General features: G+C 43.0%; 1 protein-coding gene across 1 annotated transcript in view; it reads right to left on the bottom strand.

The window, feature by feature from the left end:
• Positions 1–18702, bottom strand: part of ANXA13 (annexin A13) — a gene marked incomplete at its 5' end in the record, with an annotated part of 55993 nt that extends 37291 nt beyond the window's left edge. Inside the window, one exon of the mRNA XM_079901371.1 lies at positions 18652–18702. Coding sequence (XP_079757497.1) covers positions 18652–18702 — 51 coding nt within the window. The remainder of the gene's footprint in view (positions 1–18651) is intronic.
• Between the last annotated feature and the right edge of the window lie 2211 nt (positions 18703–20913).

Here is a 20913-nt window from a genome sequence, read left to right as displayed (position 1 = left end):
TCCATCTGTTATCTATCTCGCAATGCCCCAGACACCATGTTTATAATAGGTAGCCACCGAGGATATAATAGTCAACTTTAAGAACATAGGTTTCTCATCAGACTAGATTTGAATCCGAGGGGTACTGCTTATTGCTTCTGTGACCTCGGGCAAGTTTGGGAACCTTTCTGTGCTGTGGTTGCCTCATGGCAAAATGCGGATAATAATACCCCCTATCTCATAGGTCTCTTGTGAGAGTTTCAATGAAGTCATTCATGCAAAACATCTAAAATGAGGCCTAGCAGAGGGCACGTGCTCAATAAATGTAGACAATATTTGTTGAAGGCAGATCAGTAAGGACCTTTCCAGAATATTGCCTGAGGGGTTTTCACCTTGTAAATGGCACTCTGAGGATCAGTTTTTCATTCATCGCCTGCAGTTGGGATCCAGGCATGCATTTCACCCAGGGCAGTAAAATGGTTAAAAATTCAGGCTCTGTGGCGTCCAGGTGATCTGGGCTGACACCGCAACACCATATTCTGGCCAGTGTGCTAATTTGCACCCCTGGGTGTGAGGGTCCCATTGAGATACAAGGTGGGTGCAGCGCTGGCCATCAAGCTGGTGTGTCAGGCTCAAAATGAAACCAATACTCTAACTCTACAGAGGGCACTGCCTGGTGCATGACTACGCTGGGAGCTTTTCTGGTTTTTTCTTCCTTCTAGTGCGTCTACATGTCACTTTTCTGTGTTTTCATGTTCTTGCGTTTAAAACAAGGAAACGAATGAACCATTTTTTTCTGGAGGGAGGATGCAAGAAAATAAACTGAAATTTTAGGAGCCTAGGAAGCAGGGTCACCGGGGCAGAAAGAATGTTGAAAACACCCACTCCGAAATGACTCAGGGATGTGTCAGCTTCAGCACATCAACAGCCCAGGAAGAGGCGCGGCTCCGCATCTGATACCCCCAGGCAGACACCTGCCCAAAGGCTTCTGACCCAGCACAGTTCAAGGGAGGCTTAACTCTTAAGATCGAAAGGGGGTTTCAAGAAATCTGCCTCCAACTCACAGCAAACTCTGGGGAAGGGGTGTGTGAAAAAGTTAGCTGAGGGATGTGTTTGCAAACTCATTGCTCTATACATTATATAGTAACCAAAATTTTCCAGGTGGGTCATCCAACCTGAGTACACCCGTATTTAAATACACTCCTGCCCATCAGTAGGAATGACCTGATCAGGTGACCTCATCTTCTATTTGGATAACATCAAGACTGGAAAATAAGAACATACTGTCCCACGAGAGACACGTGAATTCATTAAAAAGCAATACACAGCAGGCAAATTAGACCATCCTCTGAACAGTTCCTCTCTTTTCCCCTGCTTCCTGTCCTCCCTTCTCTTTTCCCTTTTCCTTCTTCCTTTTCTCCTTCCACCTCCTTTTTTTCTTCCCTCCTCTTCCTTCAACAAACAAGTACTGAACATCTCTTGCGTGGCAAGCACTACCCCAGGTGAGGGGGGTACTCAATGTCTATGAGTCGTAGCCCCTGTCCTCAGAGAAATCAACATGGAAATAGATCAATGACAATTGCGTTATGATATGGTAAGCACTTTGGCTGCCAATAGCTGAGAGGAGAAAGAGGAATTTTTATGGAGAAGTTGACATGTGTGCTGGTTCTTGAAAGATGAGTAGGAGTTCGGCAAGCAGAAAAAAAGGGGGAAGAGGAGGGGTGGAGGTGGGGGAAAGGGTATTCCAGGGAGAGACTACAGCACGATGCTTTCTGGGTCTGTGTACATGTGTGCTTACTGTGACCTGGCACAGCGCCGCTGCAGAACAAACATGATTGATCTAAATGTGACATAAAGACACAATGTGGACTTGGGAGTCAGACCTACTGTGTCCAGTTACGCTTTGCCTCTTGCTGGTCGTAGGACCTAGGGCAAGCTGACCCACCTCCCCGAGCCTTTGTCGTCTCCTCTTCACAGTGGAGGTGCACCAGCTCACGGGTAGCGTGAAGTTTGGATGCAGTCGTGTCCGGGATGCAGTAGCACAGTGCCGGATGCCAGTAAGCACATGGTGGGTGGCACGTAGGAGGTGGATGCTGGGTGCCATAAGGATGTAAGGGTCATTCGTAAACTCTGAAATAATATCAAACTGTAATGGGAGTGGCATTTGGATTGTTTGCTCCCCAGAAGGCTTGTCTGACTGCAGTCTCCTCGGTAAATATTTAAAAGTGGTTGCTTGGTATCCAGACTCTGAGACGGGGAGTCTCCGAGGAAATGCTGGGGAGCAGAGGGCAGAGGGCTCTCTGTACGCTGATCTAAAGAGGGCTACTGTTTGAGCTGACATGGAATCAGGAGGGGGGCTGGGGAGACTAGAAAGAGGGCCGGGATTAGAACTAAGTGATGGCCTGCTCTTATTAAACAGGAGCAAAATGAAGGCCATGCTGGGGAGAGGCTCAGACATGCCTGTATTCTCCTCAGCGTTAGCAATGACCATCCCCATGTTAGTTACTGGTACTTCAGTTAACATTGGCCGTTTGGGCTAAACTCGCCTTATATAGAGTTGGGGATACTGAGATTCATTTTGGGAGAGAGACTTCTTTCTGATCACATAGGTAACCCCCCTGTTCCAAGATATCTACCCTTGAATCTGGCGTGATGCTATTTCTCTCCTTATCCTTTCTAAGTCTCTGTTTTCCCATCTGAAAGATGGTAATAATAGTATCTGTCTCTTGTGGGTTGTTATAAGGATATGGATCAAAAGTGCTGAGCAGGATGCTGGCATGTGGGCAGGGCTCAGCGTTATTTTTATTACTTCCTTCCCTTTTGACCTGATTCCTGCTGAGTGTCGAATGAGCGCCTGACATGGTGCCTTGTGTGGCAACTTTAAAATAGCTGATTACATAATTCTCTCCTAAATCAGAAACGATTTTGTACTTGTAGAGAAGTAGTAGCAGGAGCTAAGAGTTTAAGAGAAACTTATGGGAGAAACACTTCAAATTGAGAATGACAGCTGAATATTACGCACTTACTAAGTGCCAGGCACTGGTCCAAGCAATTTACGTATAGTCACTCAGTCCTCACAGCAACCCTATGAAGTAGGTATTATGACCTCCTATTTTGCAGATGAGGAAATCAAAGCACAGAGGGGTTAATTAATTGCCTGAGGTCACACAGCTAGTAAGTAATGGAATTCAAACCTACACAGTCTGGATACAGAAACTCTACTATTGACTTCTCATCAACCATTTTTTTGTTCCTGTCAAAATTATTTATTAAAAAAATTTAATGATAGCTCATTTCAACTATTAGAATGCTGTATTTTTAGTAGAAACACCAGTTGAGACCTGTGACTTGTCTGCTGACCAGAGAAGCTGAGGACCACTTGCATGACCATGGGATCAATAAATATTCTTGATGATGAGAAAATAGGAAGTGAAATGAAAAATGAAGGCCAGTTATCACTATTTGCAAGGCAAAAGGGACAGCCTCTCTCAGGGCAAAGTGTGTGTGCAGGAGAGGCGTCATTGTCAAACTCTGCTCCCAATATTCCTTCTGAGTCAAATAGAATCATATTTTCTGCTTCTTTTCTGTAAACTGGGACTAATACCTGCTGTACCCAGCAGCGTCTAGGGAAGATAAAATAAGACAGTGTGACTCACTGCAGCATCATTCACAATAGCCAAGATGTGGAAACAACATATGTGTCTGTCAATGGATGAATATATAAAGAGGATGTGGTAGAAAGAAATAAAGAAAGAAAGAAAGAAACGAAGGAAGGAAGGAAAGAAGGAAGAAAAGGAATATATATATATATATATATTTTTTTTTTTTATTTTCATTTTTTTCGCGGTACATGGGCCTCTCACTGTTGTGGCCTCTCCCGTTACGGAGCACAGGCTCCGGACGCGCAGGCCAAGCGGCCATGGCCCACGGGCCCAGCCGCTCCATGGCATGTGAGATCTTCCCGGACCGGGGCACGAACCCACGTGCCCTGCATCGGCAGGCGGACTCCCAACCACTGCGCCACCAGGGAAGCCCGAAAAGGAATATTATATATAAAGGAATATTACTCAGCCACGAGAAAGAAGGAAATCCTGTTATTTGTGACAGCATGGATGGACCTTGAGGACATTCTGCTAGGTGAAATAAGTCAGAGAAAGACAAATACTGTATGATATCATTTATATGTGGAATCTAAAAAAGCTGAACTCATAGAGGCAGAGACTAGGATGGTGGTTACCAGGGACTAGGGGAAAGGGGGAGAGGTTGGCCGGAGGGTACGAACTTGCAGTTATAAGATGAATAAGTTCTGGTGATCTAATGTACAGCATAGTGATGATAGTTAAATAATACAGAAACTATATATATATAAATGGTATTATGTATAAATATATATATTATATATATATATATATATAAATGGTATTATATGCTTGAAAGTTGCTAAGAAAGCATCTTAAATGTTCTCACCACAAAAAAGAAGCGGTAGCTAAGTGCCAGGCTGCAGGCGTTAGCTAATGCCGTGCTGGTAATCATTTTGCAATATATAAGTGTATTAAATCGACACAGTGTGCACCTTAAACTTATGTAATGTTATACGTCAATTGTATATTTCAATAAAGCTGGGGAAAAAAAGACAACGAGAGTACTGGGCAGAGAGATCTCATAATGGTAATCAGAGCTGGCCAGGGAGGGACTGGCTTCTCTGACCATCTCCAACAGGCTCTCAGGACTCTTCCTCCTTCTCTCCCCATCTCACCCCAAATCTTCCAGTTCCCCCTTTCCTAAAGCATCTTGCCCTTAGCTCACAGGGATCGTCGTTCGAGGACCACGGTGTGCCAGGGAGTTGCATTTTAGCGGAGGCATTTTGAAGACTGAAAAGGCATGAGGCCAGCAGGATGGCCAGTTTCTGATGTTTGCTCCTTTCGGGTGACTGCTTTCCAACCTGATAAACTGTCAAACATTTTCACAGGTAAAAGGCCACTTCTCGGGCTTCCCAGGTGGCGCAGTGGTTGAGAGTCCGCCTGCTGATTCAGGGGACGCGGGTTCGTGCCCCGGTCCGGGAGGATCCCACATGCCGCGGAGCGGCTGGGCCCGTGAGCCATGGTCGCTGGGCCTGCGCGTCCGGAGCCTATGGTCTGCAGTGGGAGAGGCCACAGCAGTGAGAGGCCCGCGTACCGCAAAAAAAAAAGAAAAAAAAAAGAAAAAAAAAGAAAAAAAAAAGGTCACTTTTCCCTACTGACAGAATCTATGCAAAATGACTGCCGGTTTGTCTCATTAGCAAGGGGCCTATCAGTGTGAGGTAGGGGAGGCAGAGGACAGATGCTGTGATGGATTCCTCACTGTCTTACCTGAGTCCTCAGAGGGCCGAAGAAGCTTGGGGACTGACAGCACGGATCCTCGTGCCCATCCACTTTTTAAACACCTGGTTGCCCACCATTCATTCCAGGGGCAACAGTGGAGAATGGATCTACATAAGGAAATTTGCTGAAGCCTCATTTCCTCTCTGAAACTGTTCCTGACCCTCTTGGAGAGAGTCGAGGATTTTCTGCCAGTGGTGGCTGGCACTAAGGTGAACAACTGTCTGACTGCCGAAGGTTGAGGATTTCCCAGGAAATCCTGGATTTTCAGTGCTAACACTGGGCCAGTTCCAGGGAAACCGGGATAGTTGGTCACCCTGGATGGGACTGACTTTGCAAGTTTGCCACAGCCAGTTGTGAGCATACACAAATGACTGAGTCACATCCTGGGCCTATTAGATCAGAATCATTGAGATATAGGTATATACTAGGTATAGGAATTTTAAAAACAATTCTAATGTGCAACCAAGGTTGAGAACCGTGGGTCTGATAAAAATTAGGAACTTTCCCATTGACATCCCAGTGAATGAGGAAGACAACTTAAAAAATATATACACTGAGGGCTGTACAAGTAAGAAATCCTAGACTTTATCCAAGGAGCAAAAGATAAAGGGAAGAGGTTTATCATAGATTCTTAGGGTAGAAATTCAACCAAGCATTTTCCAAAGTGAGTGACATGGAACACTGAAGGTATTAAAGCCCATTAGTTTCCAACTGGGAAAGGAGTTCCTTTTAATGGATAAAGAAGATGTGGCACATATATACAATGGAATGTTAGCCATAAAAACAAACGAAATTGAGTTATTTGTAGTGAGATGGACGGACCTAGAGTCTGTCGTACAGCGTGAAGTAAGTCAGAAAGAGAAAAACAAATACTGTGTGCTAACACATATATATGGAATAAAAAAAAAAAAAGATGGTTCTGAAGAACCTAGGGGCAAGACAGGAATAAAGATGCAGACCTACTAGAGAATGGACTTGAGGACATGGGGAGGGGGAAGGGTAAGCTGGGACAAAGTGAGAGAGTGGCATGGACATATATACACTACCAAATGTAAGATAGATAGCTAGTGGGAAGCAGCTGCATAGCACAGGGAGATCAGCTCGGTGCTTTGTGACCGCCTAGAGGGGTGGGATAGGGAGGGTGGGAGGGAGGGAGACGCAAGAGGGGGGAGGTATGGGGATATATGTATATGTATAGCTGATTCACTTTGTTATAAAGCAGACACTAACACACCATTGTAAAGCAATTATACTCCAATAAAGATGTTAAAAAAATTAAATAAAATAAAATTCTCTCTAGATTCTTCTGAGTAGTCAGTCTTTGCCAGGTAATAGTATGTCTTTCACACTCCTCCAGTCTAGGGGTTGACAAACTGTAGGCTGGGGCCAAATCCAGCCCATCACCTGTTTTTGTAAGTAAAGTTTTATTGGAACATAGCCAACCCACTCATATACATTTGGTCAGTGGTTGCTTCCACACTACCGTGGCAGAACTGAGTAGTTGCAACAAAGGTTGTGTGGTCCAGAAAGCCTCAAATAGTTACTTTGCAAACACCTTCTCTATTTCATGCAAAAGGTCTTTTTATCAGAAAACAGGTGACAGGATCTGAGCCTTTGGCTGGTAATAGTATTTAGTTCGCATGTAATACACTCACTTTCTGTATTAACATCAACTGATATTGGTTTTCCATTTATGGTACTAATACAAAGTTTCTTTTTAAGATAAATTTGTGTCAAAAAGATGAGTGGATTTAAAGAAAATAGTTACTAGAATTATTAGTACAACATGTGGCACATGTATCTGGCAATGTTCAAGAAGGTCACACTTAAGTCTGAAGTCTGGGAAACATTATTCAATGTATCCAATTCCCTCATTTTACAGGTAAACTGAGGCTTGGTGGTTAAGTCATCTGCGCAGGGTCACTTACTTGCTTATGGAAAAAACTGGACTCCTCTCTCTCAGGACAATGTTCTTTCACCTCTAACTGGTCACTCATTTGTACTTTGAAACCAGTTAGCACGAATGCAAAGTATTGCACTATTTAAAGTCAATAAACTGAATTCAGCCGGAAAATATCCTGGTGACATTTCCACAGATACGTTTAGTAGTCACTGATGGGCAATTTGAAACACAATCGAGGGGTCATTCGTATCTTTAAACATGAATCTTGGGTAACTAGTGGCATATTGTTTAATTAAGTTGATCGCTTCTTGGGCATGGTTTCCTTGAAACAATACATTTGATTAAAAGTCTTGTTTTTTTTGGTTTTAAATCAAAATCTACGTAAATGCTTGTCAGAGCAAAAAGTTAATGGTCACGGTGGTCTCACTGATAACAAAGCTGAATCTGCTGTTCTTAGATCCTAGTCTCACTTGGATCAGCTCTTGAAGTCTGTTAGCCAAGGATGTAGACAAGATAGCTAGGAAAGCGTGTTAGGAAACCTTTGAAAGGTGCTGAGAATACAGGGAGCTCTTCGCTGCTGTTTATTCACCCTTTCAGAGATGCAGTTATGAAGTGACAGGTATGACTATTAGTAGTTTGGCCATCATTCTAAATGGGTACAAATATTTGCATCATTCGTCAAATAAGGCTGAAAATAGACAAAACATCCCCTTGGATCAGGTCTCAATATGATATATGCTTACATATGCTGTGTGTTCTGAAAAATAAGTGAAACTTTTTAGATTAAAAAAGTGATCTTTCTCCTAAATTTGGGGTTATTTTTATGTTGGCATTTTAAGAACACCTTTTAATGAAGATTGGTATAGTTAGGTCATTTTCCAGAGAGACAAGTTTCCTTAGGCTATGCTGTCTGGGTTATACATGTCAATGTGATATTTACCATCAAAGGTGACTATGGGGTTGAGACCTGACCTTAAGGACATGTGGACTTAAGACTCTTCAAGGTGGTGTGTACCGTTGTTTCCAAAGTTACTGGCAGTACACTCAGAAACGCAAACAATGTGATGGGCCTACCATGCCCTGAGCTCTGGTAGAGGGCGATTTATTGGGGCAGCCCTTTTGGGGGCTACACCCAGAGGAGAGGTGAGCAGATTGACTCCTGATTATTTCACTCATGATTATGTCTTTCCAGATGAGCACTGTTCATCTAGGCAGGAAAACCAGTAGCTTAGCAGCCCTGTTACTGGGTATTTCTGCAGGGAGGCCCTTTGCATTCTGGCCATCAGAACTTATGAGCTAACAGCCTTTTGGGGGAAAACCACCACCTCTCAGTTGTCATCAACAGGAGGACAAGGGTCAAGCTTCAAGATGCGTTGGCTTTTACCCTGTGACAAGAGAGGCAAATCAGTGTGAGGGAGAGCCTAGACCAGAGGGGCAGGGATGCATCATCGCTGGTGGAAATTCAGCCGGATAAAGACATTATGGGGACATCTGCCCACTAGCCCAGCTTTCCCATTTAAGGTCTGTGTCTCATGAAGTGGATCTCAACCAACCAGGAGCTATTTGCCTCCCTGAGGACATTTGGCAATGTCCAGAGACATTTTTGCTTGTCACAAATAGGGGAGTGTTAGTGGTGTCTAGTCATAGAGGCCAAGGATTCTGCTAAACATCCCACAGGGCACAGAACAGCCCTTCACAGCAAAGAATTATCTGGTTGCAAGTGCCAATAGTGCTAAAATCTGATATGTGAAGGGTCTACAGCCCTGATCTAATGGCTATAACAGTTCTGTCAACATGTTACTTGAAGGTGTTGAGAAGGCTGAGCTTCTAGTGGTAAATGGTACATAGGTACTGACTAAAGCAAGGTCCCCAGTCACAAAGAACGCATCGCTGTGGTTACCTAAAAGGGAGGATTAGAAGTGGACCATGGTGTCTTTCTCTCTTTGATTTGATTTCAAAGGAACCCAGATGACAAATCTGAAAGATGAGTAGTGGGATAAGGTAACTAGGAGGAAGAATTTGAGTTAAAGTGGGTCCAAAGGGAGAAGTCTGTCATCACCCCCTGCCTCTTTGTCTGCATCACATCCTCACTGGCAGCCCCAGTTGGCTCATTCTTGGGGGCCCTTCAGTACTGTGTTGGGCTGGACAACTCAGAATTTCTTCTAGAGGCAGAATAATATGCATTGTCTTGAAACCAGACTTTGTGTCCTGGGGAAAATGTCTGCTTTGAGGTTGTCCACTGATGGTTTGGGGCATTAGAGACCTCTGAAGAGGGTTACACCTCTAGATATCCAATGACTGCTGTACTGCCTCAACAAAAGTTGAGGGAAAGGTGTTGATGGGGAGGTGACGACTATTTCTCAACTGTGAAAGGAACCATGCCTTCAAGAGTTATGAAAAATGAAGCACTTTTCTCATTGGAAAAGAATTATCCATTTCCTTCTTCTATTGCCAAAGGCTGGTGTTTTTTTTTTCTTTTCTTTTCTTTTGTTTTTTGCCAATTCGCTGAGAGTATGAACTTGGGATTCATCGCTTACAGGAAGAAAGGAAGCTAGTGTACTCTGGCATCCTCCAGAGTCAATGATAACTGGGCAGATGGAAGTGAAAAGTGAAAATATTGGGGGCTGAGCTGAGCCGTTACAGCATGGAATAGTGCCGTGTAGTAGGACATAACCAACAGTATGTGAACAAGTTCAGATTTGCTGAAAAGGAAACAAGGTGAAAGAGCTAAATTTGCTTTGAGCAAGTTTTTGTCTCCTCCAGAATCAAAACAATGAATGTTATTCTTCCCCTGGTAAGAGAGTTGCAATGTGCATTGGATCCAAACTTATTAATTATTTCTTTAAAATTCTTCTTAACATTTTTATCTTCCTTTTCATTCCCACCACAATCCAAACCTCCATCACTGAAAGGGTGAATTCGTTTACTGCCTTCCCATCTGACCTTCAAATCTTCATTCTCTTTCTATTTCAGTCCATCCAATAGTAGTCATAGTCATTGAAGTAGTAACATTAATAAAAACAATAGTTATAAGAAAGCAATACTGATAAAGCAATGTTGCCCATCCCTAACGATAGGTAAGGTCCACCTTGGCCACAGTGATATTCAAAGAGGTAGGCATATACCTCAGCCAATCAGAATTGTCCCTGGCATTGTATGTATAGATGCTTAGAGAAAACTCATTTCCTTGGGGTAGTTAATCTGGAGTTACGTGAGGCCATGGGACTCTCTGTGGTGCCTGAACTACCTGTGGCCAGGCCTCCCTCTCATCAACTCCTTTTGCCTCCCCCATCACTGAAAAGAAAAAGTTCATTTTCAGTAGGAGAGAATAAGGCTAGGACATGGAAAGAAAAAGAGTGTGTGTGAGAGAGAGAGAGAGAGAGGAAAGAACGCTAGCTGACAAGATGGTTTCCCAGCCCTGGAGATGAATCATGATCCATCACTATCCCCTTCACCTTTGCCAGTGATTGGTCGAGGATGGGCTTTTGACCAATTCTGGCCAATGAGATAGAAAGGGATGTCTGCCTGGGCGTTCCCAAAAGATGTTCCTTACTGATAGGGGACTGGTACAGGAGGAGAAAGACATTTTTTTTCTCCATCCCCTTCCTTCCTCCTTGTGACCCTATCATGTGAGATTACTAACTTGAACACACACATGGCCATTATCTTGCATCCAGGAGGGGAGATGTTGCCAGTACCTCAAGGGTGGCAGAATGGAAAGGCAGACATAGCCTGAGTCCTTAATGACGTGACTGAACTGCTGAACCAGCCCTAGAGTGCCCTCCTTTCAGATTCCTGTTAGGGTTAATCATTAAGGGGTGGGATAGGGAGGGTGGGAGGGAGGGAGACGCAAGAGGGAAGAGATATGGGAACATATGTATATGTATAACTGATTCACTTTGTCATAAAGCAGAAACTAACACACCATTGTAAAGCAATTATACCCCAATAAAGATGTTAAAAAAAAAAAGTCTTTGTTATTTAAGCCACTGTGAGTCCCGTAGTCTGTGAACAAATACATACTAACTTAAAGACAAAACAGACAAAAAACAGAATTTATACACACAAATAACCTCAATCCCAGACTTCTCTCTTGAGTTCCAGATCCAGCTACCTGCTAGGCATTAAACCCAGGTGGAACACAGAAATCTCAGACTCAACAGATCCCCAAACCAAACTCATCCTCTCACCTTGCAAACTTTGCCTCATCCCCCGGGTGCGTCATCATCATCCACTTGCGTGCACAAGCCAGTTACCTTGGAGCCCCTCTGTAGTCTTTCTTGTCCCTCACCTCCCATATCCTGTCAGTCAGCCAGTTATGTCGATTTGACCCTCCGATCTGTCCTCGTCTCTCCAATCCCATCGTCACTGTTTTAGTTGGGGGCAGGGGTTCATCATCTTTCTCCAGGCTTTCAAGTGCTTTACTTGGAAGTGCTGACTTTCAAGTGCTTTACTTGCCTTTGGTCATGTTTCTCTCCAGACCTTTCTCCACCAGCTTCCAGCATGGTCCATCCAAAGGGCAGTGCTTACCTTGTCATCCCCTTGTCTGAGATCGATTAGGGCTTCTCTACTGCCTAAGGTAGTGGTTCTCAAAATGTGGTGCCTAGACCGGCAGCATCAGCATCACCAGGGAACTTGTCAGAGATACAGATTCTCAGGCCCCACCATAGAGTGTCTACTGAATCAGATGCTCTGCTGATGGGGCCCAGCTCTCTGTTTAAATAAGCCTTCCAAAGGAATCTGTTGTGCAAAGTTTAAAAACCACTACTAGCTTAAGGCAATAAAGCGCAATTTCCTTGGTGTAATGGGTTGAATAGTGTCCCCTATTCACGTCTACTCAGAACCTCAGAATGTGACCTTATTTGGAAGTAGAGCCTTTGCAGATGTAATTAGTTAAGGATCTCAAGATGAGCTCAGGACTTCCCTGGTGGCACAGTGGTTAAGAATCCACCGGCCAATGCAGGGGTCACGGGTTCGAGCCCTGGTCCAGGAAGATCTCACACGCCGCAGAGCAACTAAGCCCATGCGCCACAACTACTGAGCCTCTGAGCCACAACTATTGAGCCCACGTGCCACAACTACTGAAGCCCACGCGCCTAGAGCCTGTGCTCCGCAACAAGAGAAGCCACTGCAATGAGAAGCCCATGCACTGCAACGAAGAGTAGCCCCCGCTAGAGGCAACTAGAGAAAGCCCACATGCAGCAACAAAGACCCAATGCAGCCAAAGATAAATAAATAAATAAGGAAAGAATGCCAAACCTCTACAGGTGGTTTAAAACAAAAGAAAGATGAGCTCATTCTGGACTTAGGGAGGGTCCTAATGCCAATGACTGGTGTCCTTAGAAGAAGAGGAGAAAGCATAGAGACACATAGGGAAGAAGGCCCTGTGAAAATGGAGGCAGAAATTAGGGTTATCCTGCCAGGAGCCAAGGAATGCAGTGCCCCAGGGCCACCAGAGTCTGAAAGAGGCAAGAAAGCATTCTTCCCTAGAGCCTTCAGAGGGAGTGTGGCCCTGCTAACATGCTGATTTCAAAGTCCCTAGACTCTAGAACTTTGGGAGAATAAATTTCCATTGTTTGAAGCCCCCCAGTTTGTGGTAGTTTGCACAGCAGCCCTAGGAAACCAATATACATTGCATGGCATGCAAGGGACTTCGGGTCTCAACCCTGTGCTCCTGTCTAGTCTTGTCTCCTTTCTCTGTCCCTGCTCATCGATCTTTCTATCAAAAATACGTATGGAACGCCTGTTATGTGTCAAGCCCCAGAGCTACAGCGGTGAGTAAGACACAGTGTCTGCCTCCAGAAGCTCACAGCCTGGGGGACAGGGTAGCAGCTGCCCAGGCAATTGCTGTATGATGTGCTGAGTGCTTTGGCAGGGCTAGAGCTCAACTCACCAGCAGCACCAGCCTTCCTGGACCTCTCTGTGCTCCTGCATCACAAAGAATGCCTTTCTCCACTCTAGAAACCCTATTCTACTCTCACTTCTCCCACAGGGCATCATTCCCTCCTCTGTCCAACTTTTGAACCTTGTTACCGTGGACACGTTTCTATTAGTGTGTCCACCACACGTCATTATAATTATTTATTTGTGTGCCTCCTGACCAGACTGTGAGCTATTTTGAGGGCGTGGACTGTGCTCATTTATCTTATTCCTCTTTTTATCTCCAGAACCTCAAACAGCACCTGGATTCTGGTAGTTTCTCTAAAAGAATATGTCGAGCTGGCTGAGAGGACGGAGAGTGGCTCCCTGCCTTTCTGCCGCCAGTTCACTGTGCAGCTCTGAGATGGGAGGCAGGAGAGTGTGCGGCCTGGTCTGGGGTGGAGGAAGGAGCAGGAAGGGGTAGTTCTCTGGGTTGCATTTGGTGTAAGAAGCCCAGGAGGAGGGCATGGTGCTAAGAAGGCTTGAAATGCCATGGTCAGGGCATGTGGGCAGGCTGAGGGGTGGGGATGGTTCGTGGTCAGAGCAAGGGCACAGCTCTAGTGAGGCCTGTGGGAGGCTTTTGCTTCAACATTGGTTCTCAAACACTAAGGAACATCAGAATCTCCTGGAGGGCTTTTTCAGCGGCAATTGCTGGGCACTACCCCCAGAGTTTCTGATTCAGTAGATCTGGGGGTGGGGAGCTGATCATTTGCAATCCTAACAAAAGCCTAGGCGATACTAAATGATGCTGGTCTGGGGGCCACATTTGGGACTATTGCACTGAGGAATACCTGATAGTAGACCCATGCTTCTACATTAGGACCACAGCTCTCAGAACTGCGCACAGTCTAGCAAGCACTTGAAAAATGTCTGTTATTACCATCATCTTCATCATTTCAAAAGGCCCTTTTAAACCTACAGTGGTGCCCACCTTTGCTGGGCCTTTGGATTCATGTTGCCGAGCTGTAGAGCAGAGTTGCCCAGGTGCGCTGGGTTACGCTGGAATCCATCCCCTACACGAAGTGACCCTGGGTTCCTATAACTAGAGTTCTTGGGTCAAGTTTTCAGTTTGCATGTTCTTCCTTCTGTCAGTGGTTTTGTCCTTGCCAGCCTTTTCCCCCCACCTCTTTAAAATGACTGCTTTTAATCTATTAGAGCCAAGAAATCTCCACAGCCCAGATCGTGTAATTGTGCCAAAAAATGTAGCTAGACTTTAAGTGGGGGAGTTGTCATTGAATAGAGAAGGTGTGCTTTAGTGCGTGTCATGTGTTCACATCAGAGGCCATTTTTGTTTCCTCTTATGGATAGTGGTCATATGAAGGACTAACTTTCTGGGACAAAAGGTTTCCTGATAGGAGAGATACTACTGCATGGTCTAGGCTGGTTTCTGCTTGGGGTTCACTGTGATTCTTTGAGTTTGAGGATCACGGTTGAGTGTACACTCTTGGTTAAAGCTGTGCTTACTTCTTTTTTTTTTTTTTTTTTTTTTTTTTTTGCAATACGCGGGCCTCTCACTGCTGTGGCCTCTTCCGCCGCGGAGCACAGGCTCCGGACGTGCAGGCTCAGCGGCCACGGCTCACGGGCCCAGCCGCTCCGCGGCACGTGGGATCCTCCTGGACCGGGGCACGAACCTGTGTCCCCTGCATCGGCAGGCGGACCCCCAACCACTGCGCCAGGGAGGCCCCAAGCCGTGCTTACTTTTGTCTCAAATTCCCAAACGCATTCTCACCTGTCTCTAGAGCCTCCCTTCTTTTCTCAGGAATCTGGACCTGGTCCCCACCTGTCATGTAGCTCCTAGGTATTCCCGATCCACCTTCTTCTGAACTTGCTGGTTCGGAACTCCTGCTACAAGTCCCAAACTAGTCTCCATTTCAGACAATATTTGTGTTGGCTAAATATTACCACAAGTGAGTCATAAACGTGGCATGTTGACAAACACTGTGGCAGATCGCTGAGCAGATGGTCTAACATTTACAAGTTGGTTTTCATTTACCGACCCTCAGAATGACATCAGCGGTGTGCTGAGCTAGTCTTGTCCGGATCGTGGTGTGCAGTTCACTGTTTCTCAAACTCTGTGCTCATTAGCATCACCTGGGGAGCACTTAGAAATCCCAACGCCCAGGCCAACGACCAGACTAATTAATTCAGACTCTCTAGGGGTGGGACTCAGGCATCAGTGGTTTTTAGAACTCCCCAGGTGACTCCAACACCCAGCCAAGTTTAAGAACTTGTTCCCCAGTCCATTGCTTCTCAGACTTTAACGTGCATGGGAATCACTTGAGGATCTTGTTAAAATGTAGATTCTGATTCAGTAGGTCTGAGTGGGCCTGAGATTCTGCATTTCTAAAAGCACCCAGGCCACGTGGATGTTGCTGCTAGCCCAGGGTCCATACTACGAGTAACAAGGCAGCAGTCCTTTCTAGCACCTGTGCAGTAGTCTGGAAAACAATTTCCAGAAATCAACAGTCCTCTTGAGTTTGTGATTATTTCCACATTTATCCATGGCACCCCTAGATCTTGCTTCCTGTCTATGACTCTGCTACCTATAGCCACACTCTTATGGCAAAGTCATCTCACTCTTTGTGTCAATATTCTATTTTCCTCTAGATGGTGATTCTCTTGAAAACAATTCACACAGTAGAATAGAAGAGTCATCTGGCTGAACGTAAGTTTTTTCCTGTGGATCTATTTTTCTGTCTCTGCACAGAGCTCACTGAGCACAGGGACATGGCCTCCAGGCTAAGCAAACTCTGAACACTGTGTTTCAGCAAATGATAATATCCAAGTATCCGTTATTACTGCTCCAAATAGGTTAGGCACAAACACTATGTCTTGAGTTCAAAAAATGATGGCAAAAGGATTGGAGGAAAGCGAAAAAAAAGTAATTTTTCAGTTTTCAGAATTGGCTAGGATTCCATATCAGAGTACCTTGGAAAATGTAATTTCCTGGCCAACATTCTATTGGCTTTAGAGCAATATCTGTCAAACAGTTATCTGTGGACTCTGGTTTGTGGACATGTTTTTGGGAATTCAACCTTCCTAGTAGGCTTTTTATATAGTGTCTTTAGTGCTGATGGTAACTAATATAGAAAAACAAATATAAAGCATCCTGTGTCATGAGGATGAGCAGGGGCTAGCATGTGACTTCAATGCCTGCATTTGTGTTTCTATTTAAAAAGCATGCCAAATAGCCGTACTTTAATTGTTACAAGCTCATGGTGAAAGAACAGAGAACAGAGGGAGGCTTAATATAAAAAGCCTGCATTTTAGCCAAGAGAAGGCCCAATTGTCTTACAGGGAGTCATACAAACAAAAGTTTCTCAGTAGTTTGGATACAGAAACGTGACAGGAGAGCTAAGAAGTCACACACTGCATCATATTTTAGACATGCTGCAACTCAGAAAAACCACATTATAGCAATCTGCGCCATTTTTACATTTAATCTCAGCAAAATAACATTATCTGTTACACTAAATCAATAACATACTTTTGCACATCATGGACTTGAATTTTACTAGCATTTAGTTTGCAAATTTGTTTTAGTTGTGTAGTTGCTTTAAAACTATAAACATCGTAGTTTTAAGTTTGTACACATTCAAGTCATTGTCTGATGCAGTAATTTGTCCTTTAAAAAGGTTTTGCATTTACTCATCTAGAAGCACAGTCTTAGAACATATTCATTCTTTATGCACATGTTAAATTCCACTAATATTTTCTACAGTGTCACAGGGGCATGGTGTAGGATCATGTACTCTGTTCCAGTACACCATTAAGCGGACACTGTTGGGAAGGGAAGCTGAGTTTCTAAATTACATTTTTACCTTAGCTGCAAATATTATAACAAACATTTTCTAGGGAAAAATTTCCCTGCCTGGAAGTAATGCCTGATGGTGACATTTTCAGACCAGAGGATTGTAGACGGTCCAGTATAACAAGTCACTGGTGAGTAATATGGGCCCATGAGAAAGCCTGGTCATACCTATGATTTGGAGGGAAAATAAAGTGCTTACAGGCTGATGGAACTCTGGCTCTCCACTCCCTGATGGGTGGCTGAGAGGCTGCACGGCTGCCAAGGGTTGGGCCTGCCCTTCGTACAACGGTTGCCTGCCTTCTGACAGGGAGTAAGATTGGCTCTGGGGATTCAAAAAAGAGATACATAAAATGCTAGACCACTCACACAAGCCCGCTGCCCCTTTCAAGGGGTGACTTTCAAGGGGTGAAAACATCCTCTTAAGCTGCTAAACCAGGAGCCAATGATTTTTCCTGAGGTCCTCTGCATGGTTCACAAGTATTTTATTTTATCTATTAAAAAAATTTTTTTTTTCTTTTGCCTGCGCTGCATGGCTTGCAGAATCTTAGTTCCCTGACCAGGGATCAAACCCATGACCCCTGCCCTGGAAGCTTGGAGTCCAAACCACTGGACCACCAGGAAGCCCAGGCAGGATCAGAAGTATTTTATTTTATTATTTAAAAAAATTTTTCCAGGATCAGAAGTATTTTAAAAGTAGGTTTCAGTTTCTCTGAAAGATAATCTAAATGGAAGCTTCGTAACCTTGGCTAGTATGAAAATGCTACTTACAGATGATTTTAAAAATAATGCCTCTTTGAAGAAAACGCTTGTAGGTTTGCCACCATCTGAGCACAAGTTTGATTTAGAGCAAAGGAGAAAATCTTATTAACAAAGTTCTAGTTTACAGAAGATTTTGGAGTTTTATTCTCTTTGCTCCTAGTGTACACACAATAAATCCGTCTTCCTGTGGGAAGCCACATTAGGTGCAACAAAACCTTATTAAAATTCTTATTGCCATAGCTTTAAATATACCTTTTTCACTGTAAAAAAAAAAAAAATCAAGATTTAACTCTGACCTGCCTTATGCATAGTTAGCTCCAAATGGTAGTATTTTTGTCAGTTTTTAGCCATTAATAGTTTATAGACATGCTATTCACATGAGCCTAGACATTTCAGAAGAAAAGTAAAATATTAAATCCATTCCGTGAGTATTTGCAAATATCTGGTCATTTGGTGCTGTTTAGAAAAAATACTGGGATATTTTCACCTTTCAATCCAAGTTGTATAGGTTTATGAGAATACTTGTATCTTTATCTACTGATATTTGCAACATGAGCCTGTATTCCCAAAACACCGATGGGCACAGTCTATGAAACTTTGTGCAGCTTTGCTGCAAACTAACATCTTTAGTCATATATTCCTTAAATACTATTTTAACTGCTTGCTCTCTGCAAGCACCGTTTACCACCTTGTTTTAAATACTTCTCTTTCACGCCTCCAAAGAGATTTCTGACTAATGGAGAAAAAATATATTCCAAATGCATTTTGAAAGCATGGTTTGCCGTTGTGAAAACCAACAATTAGGAGTGATCACAATGATAAAGTATAAAAGTATCAATCATGATTTCATAGTTTAAATTTCTCCACATGCTAACCAAAATTAGAACTTGGTTTGATTCCCGAAAGCAATAAATACTTACATGGCGATTGCCCATTTTCTTTCTTTCAGAGATAGTTGTTCTGTATTTCATTAAGAGATCAGTTCTCCTACAGGCCAAGTTTATAATGGTTTTCCCAGGGCATAATATCTCTTGAGTTTAATAAGTAACCGTTGGCATTGCATTTGAATACATTGTTGGGGATGGGTAGGGAGTGGCAGCAGCTACAAATGATCTTAACCTGCCCACGCTGCCTTGGTTGGCCATCTTTTAAAACTAAAATATTTATTAATAAATCGAGTGTTGGCTTTGCAAGTTGAATATCTTATTCACAGCTAAAGGGCTAAAACTTTCTCACTCCTGGATTATTGAAAGAGTTATTATTTTTTATTTTAGGTGTTCATTTAAAATTTTATACCTTTAGGAGCTTCCCTGGTGGTCCAGTGGTTAAGACTCTGTACTCCCAAAGCAGGAGATTTGGGTTCGATCCCTGGCCAGGGAACTAAGATCCCGCAAGCCACATGGTGCGACCAAAAAAAAAAAGTGTACGTTTTCACTAAGATTTTATACCTTGGAGTGATAAAAGCATTAACCAAACAAGACTGAAAAATCTTCTTATTTTACTAACATCACCCTTATTATTACAAAGGATCTTTTTGAAGGCTACATTGAGTTATGCTAACATCATTTTTATAATTTAGCTAGTTTCTAAATTTAAAAAGTAATATGTGCAGATGGTACATTTTTTCCCCCTAATAATATGAAGAGGTACCATGAAAATTAAGCTTACTGACCACTCAGTCCTTGCCCTCTGAGGTTTGAGTCCTTCCAGAAATGGTATGCATACACAGCCATGTTTATCTGTCTATCTGCCTAGCTATCTTTGGTATGCTTTTTTTCAACAAATGGGTTGGTACATTGCCTTCTATGCCATGCCTTCTGGGCTTCATATACTAAATAGATACAAGACATTGGCACATTTCTTTTTCGGTGGCCGCATGTTCGTCTACTATGGGTATGAACCAAAGCTTATTTAATCAAGGTCATTTAGGTTATTTTGGTCTTTTGAATGACTATCTTCGTTTATGCATCTTTGCATATGTGTGCATGTTTATCTGTAGAATAAAATCTAAGAATACAATAGCTGGCCAAAATGTATATGCTGTAAAATTCTGAGAGATGTTGCCAAGTTGTCCTATACACAGACATAAAAATGCTGAACGACTTTCAAAGGCCAGCTGACCCACGAGGCTGACTTTCAAAAGACAAAGTGTATACCTTCCTACAGTAATATGCCAGTACTCCTTTCTCCACATAATGGCCAACACTGAAGATTTTCAAACTTTTTCATTTCTGCCAATTTCAAAGATAAAGAATGGTTATCGCACTGTTTAATTTACATTCCTTTCCTTTGATATTCTTAAAATTATATATCCCGATCCTTAAAAGCTATTTGCATGAATTCTACTGTGGTCTGCTTGTTTATGTCCTTTATTTTTGAGTTATTAGTTTTTTCATTATATACTTGTAATAATATATATAATAAAATCCAGGTCTTTGTCAAGCATAACAGTTATAATTCCCCAATTTATCTTTTGTCTCTGTTGATGTTTTCAGTGCATATATGTGTGTGAAGAAAGTGCTAGATATATTTAAATACATAAAAACTATCTTTTCTTCTTTGGCTTGCTTAGAAAAAGTCTCTGCATTAAGATGATTAAGACTTCTTGTACATTTTCTTCAAGTTTTTTTTTTTTTAAAACGACATTTTTTAAGGTTTACATCTTTGATTCATTTGGAATTGATTTTGATGTAGAATAAGGAAGAAATAGATTCAGCTTAGTTTTGGTTATTCAATCGATCCTAGATAGTTATTAATTAATCCATCTTTCCTCTTCTGGTCTAAGATACCATGCTTATTTTATGCTACCTTCCCATGTAACATAGTATGAAAATTCTTATAGGTTTATTACCTTCTGCTTATATATTCATTCTTTTGTTCTTTAACCTTTATCTGGTGCATCTCTTGGATGGGCTAATTGCTGGGACTACAACAGTGAACAAAAGGGATATGAATTTTCTCTTTTTGGACTGTACAGCCAAGTGGAGGAGATATACAAAGAACAAATCATTACGCATTGTTGTATGGGCTACGGAGAAACCAAACAGGATGCTGTGATGGAAGCTAAAGTGTGTGTGCATGAGCACGCTCGTGTGCATGAGAGTTTGTATAATTTACTTTAAACAGAGATAGAACTCTTCAAGGAGCTAACATTTAGGCTGTGAACCAAGGGATGAGAAGAA

The sequence above is a fragment of the Stenella coeruleoalba genome (assembly GCF_951394435.1).
Source record: "Stenella coeruleoalba genome assembly, chromosome: 17".
NCBI classification, from domain to species: Eukaryota; Metazoa; Chordata; class Mammalia; order Artiodactyla; family Delphinidae; genus Stenella; species Stenella coeruleoalba.
Note: the sequence above shows the minus strand (reverse complement) of the source record. Positions and strands in the feature narration are given on the sequence as shown.